The 13,718-nt window shown below is 38.3% G+C and overlaps 1 protein-coding gene across 2 annotated transcripts in view; it reads right to left on the reverse strand.

The window, feature by feature from the left end:
- Ced-12 (engulfment and cell motility Ced-12) overlaps window positions 1-10,453 on the reverse strand; it is an 11,344-nt gene extending 891 nt beyond the window's left edge. The window contains exons 1-15 of one of the 2 annotated variants that reach the window (XM_043010251.2): window positions 10,315-10,453; window positions 8,781-8,934; window positions 7,926-8,030; window positions 7,608-7,769; window positions 7,277-7,417; window positions 6,923-7,084; window positions 4,725-4,871; window positions 4,099-4,263; window positions 3,080-3,240; window positions 2,639-2,744; window positions 2,050-2,195; window positions 1,703-1,876; window positions 1,431-1,533; window positions 365-543; window positions 46-182 (exon numbers count right to left, since the gene is read on the reverse strand). In XM_043010251.2, coding sequence (XP_042866185.1) covers window positions 46-182; window positions 365-543; window positions 1,431-1,533; window positions 1,703-1,876; window positions 2,050-2,195; window positions 2,639-2,744; window positions 3,080-3,240; window positions 4,099-4,263; window positions 4,725-4,871; window positions 6,923-7,084; window positions 7,277-7,417; window positions 7,608-7,769; window positions 7,926-8,030; window positions 8,781-8,903 — 2,011 coding nt within the window. In that variant the 5' untranslated portion in view covers window positions 8,904-8,934; window positions 10,315-10,453. The other variant, XM_043010252.2, reaches the window with a different exon arrangement.
- Window positions 10,454-13,718: the final 3,265 nt, after the last annotated feature.

Genomic DNA, 13,718 nt, shown 5'->3' on the forward strand with positions numbered 1-13,718 from the left:
CTTGGAAAAAATTGAACTCAATTAAATAATGGATAGAATACTTACGTAGTAGGGCGTTTACACCATCAATCCAATAATTGTATATGGTTTCCTCGGGAGCAACAAAATCCAGGCTGTTCGTTTCATTAACATTATTGCTTTCAAGAATCAAGGAGAAAGCTAATTGCGAAGAACTCTTTTTTCTGTTCAAAAATAGAAGAGGCAACAATTACAATCATTCAGTGGATTAAAAATATGACTCATTTTTTTCCTCTCATCTGAAGAGACAGACAGACAGGTAAAAAGACACAGACACAGCAAACACAGACATACACAAAACCTCCCCGCATATCAACAACCACAACCTATACAAACATGCACTCACCCTGCCCTGTCCTTCATGTGCGGGCACTCCTTCCCCGTCACAATGCCTTTGAGGTCCACAATGCTGATCTTCTTGGTCAGCTCATCCACACTCGGCACAGTCTTCTCGTCACAGTCATCGTAGTAGAAGAATTTGTGGTTGGGTGACAGGCGGCAGTACCAGAACTTGTCCTTGGCTCGCTGGAGGGACAGAAAAAGAGAGGTAATTACGAGCTTTTGACAACAATGAAGAGGGGAGAGAGGATGAAAAATGGAAAATTAATAAGGATGAATGGTTAGTGGAAGTGGAAGTGGAAGTGGAAGTGGAAGTGGAAGAGGAACAGGAAGCAGGGAAGGTACATGAGAGAGGAGGAGAGATGAGGAACAAGGGAAGGAGGTACAGGACAGAAGAAGATAGAGAGGAGGAGGAGGAGGAGGAACAGTAAGTAGGTGGAGGAGAGAGGAGGAGGAAGAGGAGGAGGAAGAACAGGAAGGAGGTGACAAAGAGAAAAGGAGGAGGATAAAATGGGGGAGAGAGTAGGAACAGGGATCGAGATAGAGGTGAGAGGAAGAGAAGGAGAAGAGAGCAAGGAAAAGGAACAGAAAAGAAGGTGGAGGAAAGAGGAGTCAAAGGAGTAGAAAGAAGAGGAGAAAGAAGAGGAGGAGGAACAGGAAGGAGGTGGAGAAAAGAGGAGGAAAGAGAGGAGGAGGAGGAGGAAAAAGGGGAAGAAGAATCGGCATGAGGAAAGAGAGGAGGAGGAGAAGGCAGAACAGGAAGGAGGAGGGGAGAGATGAGGTGGAGAATGAAGAACAGGAAAGAGGGGAAAGAGGAAGAAGAGGAGAAAGAACAGGAAGGAGGAGGAGGATGAACAGGGAGGAGATGGAGGAAAGAGGAGAAGAGAATGAGAAAAAAGACAAGAGGAGAGAAGGATGAACAAGGAAGGAGGTGGAGAAGAAAGGGGAGAAAAGAGGAAGAGGAGGAACAGGGAAGGTAAAGGAGAGATGTGAAAGATTTATTAACAAACCCAATTTGAAAAAAAAACTTGAACACATTAAAAACCAGCAACACTAATCATCAAGAGACTCACCATGCCCCGGCCATATCTAAACCTGGTCCCTTCCACAAGAAATCTCAGGCGGTGCTGCTGGATCAGTTCGAGGATTTCCGGCTCCAGTTGCTTCCTCAACTCCCTGTGCAAGATCAACTCTGATTAGAAATCCGTATAGTTAAATGAGAAAAACAAACTCTGAGATTTGGGGAAGTTCTATCGGCTAAAATCACCATTAGCATTTCGTTGGGATTGTTTCTTATTACTCTTTAATTCATCAAACTAATTAAGGCCTGATCCAATGTACATACTTGATGGGCGGAGCCTGCATCTCCTGCTCCTCATTGTTGATCCGCTCTTGCTGCCAGAGCTCAGCAATTTCTGCATACGTGAGGCTGTTGATCTTAACTCGGAACTTGTCCAGGGTTGAAGGCAATTCATTGTTTGTGCGGGTGATCTGGTCCCGCACAACACTCAGCACTTTACTGTAAAAAAAAACAAAAAAACAAAAAAAAAACAAATTAAAAATCAAAAATAAATAAGGGAAAACTTCATAAAAGTATTAATAAAAATGCTTTAAAAAAGTATGCCTCCTCTACCTCCTTCTCTTCTTTATAACCAGCCTTTTCCTTCGCTCTATCTTTAAAAATATTTTTACCTGAAGTCTTCAGTTGTCGCTTTCATTTCCTTCCACGTCTTGTTTAGCAACACAATACAGATGGAGAACAGCTCCTCAAACGCATGATCATGTGAGAAGAACATGGGATGGAAGGTCTGGCCTTGCTCTGTAGGGACCTCACCAATCTGGAACGGAATGGAGCAAAGATTATGATCATAATCAAATATAAGATTCTTTTACAACATGAAACAGGTTCTTGGCTGAAGTAGTTTAATTTTGACACTTGTATATAATGAATTCAATAATTATTATTTTATTTAGATTGCTGTACTAAGTAGATCAGATTTCAACTAACATCAAATTGATAAATCTTAGATTATAATAGGAAATAGATTAGATTTAGACTTTAAAATACAACTGTTCAGATTCTAATTTGAATATGGAATTGATTGAACTTGCATTCTAATATCAAATGAAGTTATTTAGACAAACATATAATAGATTAGAGTTATAAGCTAACAAGGACCAGATTTTATTCAGAATTGTGACACACACAAACATACACACTTACACATGCAGACTAAACATAATATACCAATTAATGTAGTGCTTCTTATTTTTCACTCACTTTCAGAATCTCACAAAGGAGCTTCGTCAGTTCAATGCTGGCCCGTCCAAAAGGGCATTCGTGGGAGTCGGCTCGGTAGCAGTTCTCCAACACTAGCTTAGCATATCTGTGAGTAAAGAACAGAGAAAAAAATTAATCCTGTTCTGCAACATTAGCTTGGAATATTTGCGGAAAAATGGTTACATTAGTTATAAAATGATATATGTAGTTTTTTTTCCTGTTGAATTTTATATTTTGTGTCACTTCTTTCTGTTAAATTTATATTTCCTATAAAACAAAGGACTATTATGAAGAAGCTACCTTAAACCCAACTCACACTTGCAGAAGTAAAGAAGGACGGGATAAAGATGATTAAAAAGGAGAGAAAAAAAAATAAAAAGATTAAAAATAATATTAGAAAAATAATAATAAAAAAAATCCCGAAGCCTTTGCAACACCCACTGGTCAGAATGATTCCTGGCGAAGAATATCATGTTGTCCAGAGCCAGCATGCCAGGTGGGGTTTCCATGAAGTCCTGCGCAGGATTGATGTCATTACGGAAACCGAGCTTCTTGTACTCCTTCTTATACTCTGGCCTTCTGGTGGTCACGTTATTGCTGCACTGTTGGCAAGAGATGTTTTTGTTTTTCAATTGGTGTTACTAAAAGTTTGCATGCTCTATGTGTGTAAAAGGAAAGACATGAATATAAACAACCTTATATTGTCCAGAAGCATGTAGAATTTTTCAAATAACACATAATACCTGCATGAATTAAAAAGCTGAAACTCTAATTCAGCTCCTCTATCAAGCAGGAAAGTCAGTATCTCAACAGATCAGATGAAATACATATCAATAGAACTTTGAGCTCTATCAATACATTTCCTTAACCCTTCTGCAATGAGCACGTTTTATGGGGTTGGATCCTTTAGTAATATATTTTCCCTCTTACTGAAATTACAAGCTATCTATTTCTGCAGTTGTGCAACTAGGGCGTCATACCAATTGCTAATCATCATCACTTTGCTTACATTTCAAACCATACGTCATGAAAATAATAGAAAACACATACATCATCTTAAGATATCCAGCCTCTACTGAACATCTTTTGATATGGGTCATATCAGAAAATCTTCTGATATGATCTGCGTAACATTTTTGTATTCAAGAAGAAACATCCATATTTCATCCTGCTGTGAAAACCCAAATGTAATTTGCACTACTTAGGTGTAAACTGAAGTCAAAATAATGTCATTTATGAATTCAAGAGCATAGCATTGATTTCCACTTATCATTTGAAATGTATATGTAAATTAAATATGTTTAAATATTCAATACCTCTATTAATTCCCTTTAATATTGTGAATCTCATTCAGGATCACATTGCTTTTGAAAGCATTCAACAGACATCCCCATACATTGCCCTTTTTGCTCTCAACTTCTCTGAATCCCTGACAAAACAAACAAAATAGAAACACCAACCTCTCCGTCTGACTCGAAAGCAATGCGTCGGAGTTCCTTGATCTTGTCGGTCGCATCTTGGTCGCTGGGGTCCATGCTGGTGTTCATCCTCTCTTCGTACTGGTTGAGGAGCAGCTGCTGGAGGACATACAGCTGGTGGGCCATGTCCGCTCCGATGCCACCAGTCTGGAGATATTAAAGAATAATGGAACAATGAGAGAGAGATGAGATATAAGTGCCTTGTAAATGAAACCCTTTCTAGAGTGCCAAGAAATGCAGTTTGCCTCCTCCCTTAAGTGCTTGTGTTGCATAGTGTACAGATGTATAGATGTATAAATATAGGATATGGTGTTTACTGGAGCTTTGTGCTGAGTATAGGATTTTGTGTAGAAGTTGGGATATAAACAAATCAAGAAGAAGAATCATCTCCAAGAAACATGATACTAGTTATGACCAATGACTCAGTTGTTATAAGTCTATGCTTATATTCAGGTCCAATTATTTTCAAAAAGTTATTCCTTATATTGCAAGCATTATATACAATAACAATAACCAATACCATTGTTCCACCAATTACTATAAATATGCCACTTTGAACAGCAAAACTAGTGACAAGCATAATTTGCACTGGGCAAGATAATACTTACTTCGGCATGTATGAGTACATTATTGGTGAGAATGGTCCTATACTGTCTGCTGGAGAGTGTAGCAGCCCAATATTTTCGCTTCTGTGTCTCCGATTTCTGGAAGAGGGCGTTGACGAGGGCCAACACCGATTGCTGGATTTCCACTTTCTTGAGGCCAAAAGGGAGAGAGATTTTTCAGTTATGCACTCTAGAAACCCGGTACTTTACTTTCATTTTTTTTACTGAATATAATAATATAGAGTGAGTTAAATCTGTGCTAAAATTCAAATGAACTTTGCTCATCTATCAACCTATTAGATCTATGAAAATGCTCAATCTGTAATAAATCAGAAACTTATAACTTATAAATATAGGTACTAGTTATTATGATGAAAAGCATTAAAAATGATAAATAAATATAATTGACAAATATATATAAATGTAACATACAAATGATAACAGGGAAAATAAGAATAAAAATATATACCTACAATTATTCTTAAGGGGAAATTCCAAATCCTTTACCCTATGTAATTATGAAAATGGCATGTAAATAAAAAAATTTAAAAAAGTAGTAGCAAGTAAAAAGAAACACAAGAAAACTGTTCTTCAAAATAAAACTGCAATACTACACTACCTAATGGGGCAACCAATTTGCCTGTTACTATCATCATTAATACCTATGAATATGATTATGTCTACAAGATCATCAAAATATAACAGAAAATACATATAATTATATACATACACCTACTTTATATCATAAGCAACAAAATAAAAATTAAAGAATACACTCATACTAAAACTGAAAACATCGGAAAAGACGGAAAAGGAGAAGAAAAAAATCTACAGGTCATCACACTGGGTCTTACTGTCTGGATTATGCCCACTCATGTTATGTTACTTTGGATTTTTTTTCATTATTTTTTGGTATCCAAAAAGTTATATTTCAAAACATTTTACTGGACACTCACACATTAAAAAAAAAAAATCCTATTCAAAATGTACCATATTCAATTGTCTGTTGAACGATTCTTTTTTTCTTTCATTACTAAAAAAAATATTATAGGATACATATATGTAACTGGAACACAGATGTTCTCCCTTTTTTTGTTTTCAAGTTCATCTTCTACAACAAAAGCCTTGGTATTGGAAAACAGTAGAAGTATGACACCTTAATCCGGCATGTGAAAGTCTCCACTGACATAACCAGAAATTTAATTCCTATGTGATTACACATTAATGGATAAAAAAGGAGAAGACTGAATCAGAGAAGACTGAAAGAAAGAAAGAAAGAAAGAAAGAAAAATAGGAAAGTAGATCTCAACAAATAAAAACAAACTAATGCTTACAACCAGTGTACACATCAATTTTTTAAAATGCTCTACAATACAGATAAAACAACAAAATCTTTCCTGTTCCATGCATCTAACCCAAGATATAAAACCTAAAACTAGTGAACCTAAAGCCTCTCCCTACATATAGATACTTCAAAGGATGATTCTGCCTATAAGCCTAATAGCATGATTAAAATTTTCAAACTGACCTAAACATCCTGAAGTATCAAATATCAACTGCAAAAAAGTAAATAAACATTGTCTATGAAATATATATTTTGTACTGAATAATGATAAAAAAATAAAAAAACATATACATAAACAACAATAAGAATAACAATGTAAGTTAGAGATATTGGAAAGGCAATTTCTTTTCTCACCATCCCCTCTAAAAACACAAATAGTCCTTAAAAAAAATAATAGTAAAAATATGAGAAAAAAAATGTAAACACAAATACACCTTAAAGAACGCTGTCTTTCTGCATATGATCCAATCTCAAAGCATAAATTATTTCTACTGTTATCATGATTCATAATCTATAACCCCTAAAGGACATGCACACTCATTAAAGTCAAACTCAGGTAAAAACAATGTACCAACATTGCACAGGAAGCCAGAAAATTATCGTAGTTTTCAATTATCGTAATGTAGATTTTCATGAGTAGATTCCAAAAAAATACAACTCATTATTTGTGTGGATTGAATTAGAGTAGAAAGTAGTGATCATTTGGTGCATTTCTGAGTAAAATAGTAAACCTGTGTCCTTTTGGGGTTAATGGTGTATCATAATTCAGTTTTATTAATAACAACTGCCAACATTAATCATGCGGCAACAGGGACGGGCAACAAGGCCATGCCGTAGATACCAGTTGAGTTCTCACCTTGCTGTTTGAAATGTGTTGCAGGAGGTGAGGTATGGTGATTTGCTTCTCCACCAGCGTATACTTGCTCTGGCTATTTAGAACAATATTCTCCAGGATGGTCAGTGCCGTTGAAAGGGTGCGAGTGTCTGTGGTCGTCTGCACGTTTATGAAAGACACCACCTATACCAGAAAAGAGATTTGTTAGCGCTGATGCATGTAAACTGTCTTGTGCATGGCATTTTCCAGCAGTCTGGCATGATCTAATGCACACAAACACACACACAAACAACTGTGCATCCTCGCACACAGACAAATAAATGCTTGCTTGCATACACAGATATATTCAATGTTAAGGATACCACCTGTCCTGACCTTTTCAATGAAAGGTGGTTGGAGGTCGTCCCAGGGCATGATTCCATGATCCATGAGTTCTAGGAAAGAGGTCAGCATGTAGGGTAGAATCACAGGTTCATTTTTAGGGCTTTCCATGTGTGATATTAGCAGACTGATACCCTGGAAATATAGAGAGATTTTTTTGGTGCTTAACTTTATAATTAGTTTTTTTGTAAATATCCTGTATCTATACTAACAAATGCTTGAATAAGGTATTCTTTTGAGATCTGTCAAGAGACATATTTCTGAGCTTCACTTTAATGTATGATATCTCACAAAGAATCAAAATATCCAAAATGTGAAAACTCACTTGCTTGGCAATGAATTCATGTGCAAAAGTGAAGTCTGAGCTCATCTTCACCAGCGTTGTGAGTGCATCCCTCTTCTCTTCGAGTATGCCTTTCTTCAGCTTGTGGAGAATATCATCAGCTGTCTTGCTCGCCGAGTAAATAAGCAGGAGAACAGTTCCATCCTGGAAAGGATAAAAGAAATGAAACGCGAAAAAGGAAAGAGAAGAAAAAGAATGAGAGGGAAAGCAACACTCCATTTCCCTCACATCGTATGGGAAGTTTATGCCTCCTTTTATGCTAGACAGGCTGCAAGAAATAGTTTGCTGCGATGTACTCACTTTGATTCGGCTTCGATTCTTCTCGGTGACATAATGAGTTGGTGGTTCCGTATACTGCAAGGCAAAGTGGTCTGGATTTTCAACCTTCCAAAAGGTGCACAGGGCCTGAAAAATTACCAAACAAAAACAGTTTCATTACTACGTGTTTACAGTAAAATTTATTTGTTCCATGAAAATTTATATTCAGTAAAATTAGCAATGCATATACTATTAAAAAACTCCATATTGTAATCACTAGTCAGCATTGTGCTGTATCAATATCTTTTCCCAAACTCTATATCACAAATATTTGTTCTATTTAAAAAGTCAGACATATATCATACAGCTCTCCCACTAGAAGAAAAAATGTGAGAGAGATAGAGATAGAGATAGAGGGAGAGAGGGAGTGAGGGTGAGAAGGAGAGAGGGAGAGAGGGAGAGAGGGAGAGAGGGTGAGAGGGTGAGAGGGAGAGAGAGAGAGGAGAGAGAGAGAGAGGAGAGAGAGAGAGAGGAGAGAGAGAGGGAGGAGGGAGGGAGAGAGGGGGAGAGAGGGGGAGGGAGAGAGAGAGAGAGGAGAGAGAGGGAGAGAGAGGGGGAGAGAGAGAGAGAGAGAGAGAGAGAGAGAGAGAGAGAGAGAGAGAGAGAGAGAGAGAGAGAGAGAGAGAGAGAGAGAGAGAGAGAGAGAGAGAGAGAGGAGGAGAGGAGGGAGGGAGGGAGGGAGGGAGGGAGGGAGGGAGGGAGGGAGGGAGGGAGGGAGGGAGGGAGGGAGGGAGGGAGGAAGGAGGGAGGGAGGGGGGGAGAGGGGGGGAAAGGGGGTGAGAGAGGGAGAGAGAGGGAGAGAGAGAGAGAAAGAGAGATAAAATGGGATAATCTCACCTTAATGAAATCCACAAGGTGCTGCTGAAGACTGAACTCCCCCAGGTAAGGGTGAGCTCTCATGTCTAAAGCCCGCATCTCCACGGCCAACTTGACCACATTGGCATCGCGAGCCGGTGCCATGGTGGTCTGCCTTCATGCACTGTGTCCCCTTCTGATGGGAGAAGAGGAAGAGAGCAGAGAAAGGAACATTAAAGTCTGCCTTCATTTGCTGTGTCTCATCTACAGTCAGACAAAAAAGAATTGATTGATCGGTTGATTAAAACAAATAAACAAACACGCACATACACTTGGAACAGCTATGACTATCTTCTATCGTGTATAATGATACTTTCACTTACTCATCTTCTTGACTTCTCTTTCAGTTTTTGATATAAAAACATAGCTTTATGGCCCCATGGTAGCAGTTTTATTCTCTCTGCAACACTCACTGGCTAGCATATTTTTTAATAAATTCTAATCTAAAAAAAAAAATACATGTTTTGCCTTACAAAATTAATCATTAATGGATAAGATAAAATAAATACATATTTTATAGTCAAATCTATCCAGATCTATGAATTATTGCAGTCCTCCCTGATGATTTATCAAAAAAGAGGAACCAGTCCAAGCTCTCTCTTGGCTGTATATATATGCAATAGGTTTGTTGGCCTTTGTCAGAGTGCCACGTTGATTGCTCAACACTGGCATTACCAATCATACCAATAATGAAATTTTAAAACTTATCCATAAATGACACCGGCACTGTCAAATAGGTTAATTATGGAATTTAATAACTTTTCTGATGACTTTTTGATAGCAGGGGGAGGCACAAATTGTGTAAAAGGCACTTGATTATTGCCTGATATCTATAACTCCATGATGCAATATGTCTGCTCTTGGAAAAAATTACCCACCCGCAAGGTGATGTGGATTTGAGGTGGCTCTTTGACCTATCAATTCCTTCTACCGTTTACCCTCTGTGGGTGACGGATATTCAAAACTAAAATAATATCTTTCAGACAAACAGAAACCCCGCTGCCTACTGCTCTGGGTTTGACAGCTGACTGAAAGGATTGAGAGTTGAAAAAAGTTCAATGGCTCTTAACTTTCCCTCATACACGAAAATAAGTTCCCAGGGAATTAACACTTCGAAATACTTGCCAGAAAAAATTAGCATAATAATAATAATAATTGCTATACAATACGATTGCGAAACTGAAACTGTCATTTAGTAGAATTCCCCTTTAACCTAATACTACTTGCAAACATCCTAGACCCACAAGCCATCATCAGAAGAAAACAAAACTATACAAACACGAAAATATGATTCCGAAAGACAAAATAATCGCATTATTTTTCTCTAGATGGGCTGGGCCAGAGACGACAATCTCCTCCCATTAACACGACTCACTTTATCCTACAAACATTCATCTCTATCCTCTCTGGAAACCACAAAGAACACGAAAACAGAGCCGAAACAACCGTCAGATTCTTCAGTGTTTAAAATGTATCTTTGAAAAAACAACAACAAGAGAGATAAGGAATTGTTTACCAGTCGAGTCGCGGAGGTTGTTGATACTTCCTGTGGCTTTAGGTCGCTTAGCCACCGAGATGAGGCTGTGGGAGATGGTCTCGTTAGTGCCCTTTTTTTCTCTCTCTTTTTCTTCTCTTTCTCTGTCGCTCTGTGTATATTCACTTGTCTCGGTCTTGTTATTTTTTTTTGTATGCCTATGTGTGTTTACCTGTTTTTTCCCTTCATCTTTATCTGTCTCTTTTTTTTCTGTCTCTCTCTCTCTATGTCTGTCCCTATCTCTCTGTCTGTCTCTATCTCTCTGTCTGCCTCTCTCTCTCTCTCTCTCTCTCTCTCTCTCTCTCTCTCTCTCTCTCTCTCTCTCTCTCTCTCTCTCTCTCTCTCTCTCTCTCTCTCTCTCTCTCTCTCTCTCTCTCTCTCTCTCTCTCTCTCTCTCTCTCTCTCTCTCTCTCTCTCTCTCTCTCTCTCTCTCTCTCTCTCTCTCTCTCTCTCTCTCTCTATCCGTCTCTCTCTCTCTCTCTCTCTCTCTCTCTCTCTCTCTCTCTCTCTCTCTCTCTCTTTCTCTCTCTCTCTCTGTCTCTCTTTCTCTTTCTCTCTCTTTCTCTCTCCGCCTCTTTCTCTCTCTATCTATCTGCCTCTCTCTCTCTCTCTCTCTCTCTCTCTCTCTCTCTCTCTCTCTCTCTCTCTCTCTCTCTCTCTCTCTCTCTCTCTCTCTCTCTCTCTCCGCCTCTCTCTCTCTGACACACACATCATAATCTTAAGATAGAAATAGTTTTCTTGAAAATCTTCTAAATTCTCCCCTTCATGGGGATGGTTGTATATTGCAAACATATATATGTATTTCCATGTGTGTGATTATATATGATTCCAATAAGGGATTTAATCGTGATACATCACTCTCCAGAAATATATTAAACACCTGACTGTATGCACCTCAAGTACTGTACATCTGTTTAATTTGGCTGGGAATTTATGTTTTCGAAATTACGGAGGGACTGAAATATAGCCTATTTTACCTCATTCTATTAAGATATTATCGCTTGTCTCAACGAACTTGATAGTTTCTCTCTCGGTCTATGTTTCGTTTTCGGGATCTCTCTCTCTCGCTCTCTCTCTCTCTCTTCCTCTCCCTCTCTCTCTCTCTCTCTCTCTCTCTCTCTCTCTCTCTCTCTCTCTCTCTCTCTCTCTCTCTCTCTCTCTCTCTCTCTCTCTCTCTCTCTCTCTCTCTCTCTCTCTCTCTCTCTCTCTCTCTCTCTCTCTCTCTCTCTCTCTCTCTCTCTCTCTCTGAATCTCCAGTGTGATCATAACCACCGTCCCCCATAAAAGCACATTGGTTTAAATAAGCCTATCAGAAAGTACATTTACACATTTCATTAGAGCTATCATCGCATATTTCCATATTAGAATCAGGGACTAAAAGGACAATTACTAGTTAGGTCAAACATGGTTGACGTTTAGTGTGTACATAGGGGAGAATCGGATATGCTTCGTCGGTAATTTTCCCCTTATTTGGCAAATCGTGGAGATAACGGGCCCTACGAACTACAGGACTGTACCCTCCATAAAATCTAGGGACCTGCATCCCCTAAATTACGAAAAAAAAAACAATCCCCCCCCCCCCCCCCCGACCAAAAATATTTTTTTCGGTAAATTCCTTCTTTAATCGGTTGACAAAGTATGCATTTACCCACTTTGTTGGCACTACAATAAACGATTATTGGGTAGAACCTTAAGTGTACCGATGAGCTGTTTATTAAGACACATTTATCTGCTTAATATTCAGCATAGAAATAATCTTTATTTCTAACAGGCTCCTATAGAATATAAAGGTGGACACGTTCACATACTTTGGCAAATTGGAACGTTGTACCCCAATAAAAATAGGTACAAAAGATTTGGTTGTAACGCAAATAGACCTGCTATCGATATACTGAGAAACTTGTGTTGTGTCAATGGTATTCAACATTGGCACTGACCTTTAGTACTTAATCTAATTTACTTATATATAAGAAGGCAGTGTTTTCATATTCCTTGGCTGCATGTTTTCTGCCAGCTCGTCCTACCCCGTCACCAAAGAATGGAACGCTTGTCTATGCGACCAAATATTTTACGGGCACGTAACCTAAATCACTTTCCTAACCCCTTTAAGAGCCCAAACTCGAAACACCCTACGCCATAACACAAAGACAAAAAGAGGATGGGCAGAAAAAAAAACACTATAAACAAAATATAGAGATAGTTGATAGAAATTCACAAGTACGGAGGCAGGGTTCGACGTTTTTGAAATATAATGTTTTAGAGTTATTTATTTCCATTGATTCGCTGGTTATTATACGTGAGGATGAATAAAGTTAGCATCAATTAAATGTATATTTGCATAAACAGTGCGCTCGATACTGTGCGAGTTGTCTCGTGCCTAATTCAGCTTAATTTTCGAGCAGGGCGTCATTTGAGAGGGAGCAACAGGGGGCGCTGATCCCCTCTCCAAGCTTTCTGTCGTGGCTTACAAAAGTAATAAAACTAATACAACATAATCTGCCCAGAGCCATTTGTACGAATGAGGGAGGGGGATAGAGTCTAGCCCTAATGTCTCCCCCACCTCATTTTCCACATACTGTTATGTGCAGTTAGTATCTTAACTCTTTGCAAAGATAGGGTCTTTATGATACTTTCCTTTATTTTGCCTTGGTCAACAGTCTGACCTTGATAAATCATCATAGTTAATATATCTACAGTTCATGTGATTATCCTTTTATTTGTATTTACCTAAGACTTCCCTTTTTTTAAATCAGTAAATCGGGTATTATGCACTCAAAATACATTTTTTTAGTGGCATAATTACTAGGTGCATTTCCTTGCGCTCGAGGTGGGGGAAGGGGATGCCTAGACAGGATGACTTGCACGACCCAAGAAAATGTGAAATAGAGGAAACTCTATACTTCGTGATGATGGTTTCGGTAGGCTATTGGCGAACTCAGACCTTTAGACACCTACTTGTAATGAGACATAAAGTTTTTTGGATTTTAATTGCCGAAAGCGGGGGGACAGATGTCCTTGAGTAGCTGGAGTACATGTCCCATCCGCCATCCGCCTACGATAGCATTTCGCCAATGAATCATTTCTCTCTCTCACATACACATGCATACACACACACTCACACACACACACACACACACACACACACACACATATATATATATATATATATATATATATATATATATATATATATACAAATATATATATATATATATATATATATATATATATATATATATATATATATATATATATATATGTGTGTGTGTGTGTGTGTGTGTGTGTGTGTGTGTGTATGATATCCATCTACATATATGTATCTATGTGTATTTAAAAATGTATATATACCAAGTGCAATACTTCGACACTGAAACATTTCTCTATCT

Source organism: Penaeus japonicus, unplaced genomic scaffold, assembly GCF_977035675.1.
Source record: "Penaeus japonicus unplaced genomic scaffold, GWHDUDI00000001_assembly GWHDUDI00000026, whole genome shotgun sequence".
Classification (NCBI taxonomy): Eukaryota; Metazoa; Arthropoda; class Malacostraca; order Decapoda; family Penaeidae; genus Penaeus; species Penaeus japonicus.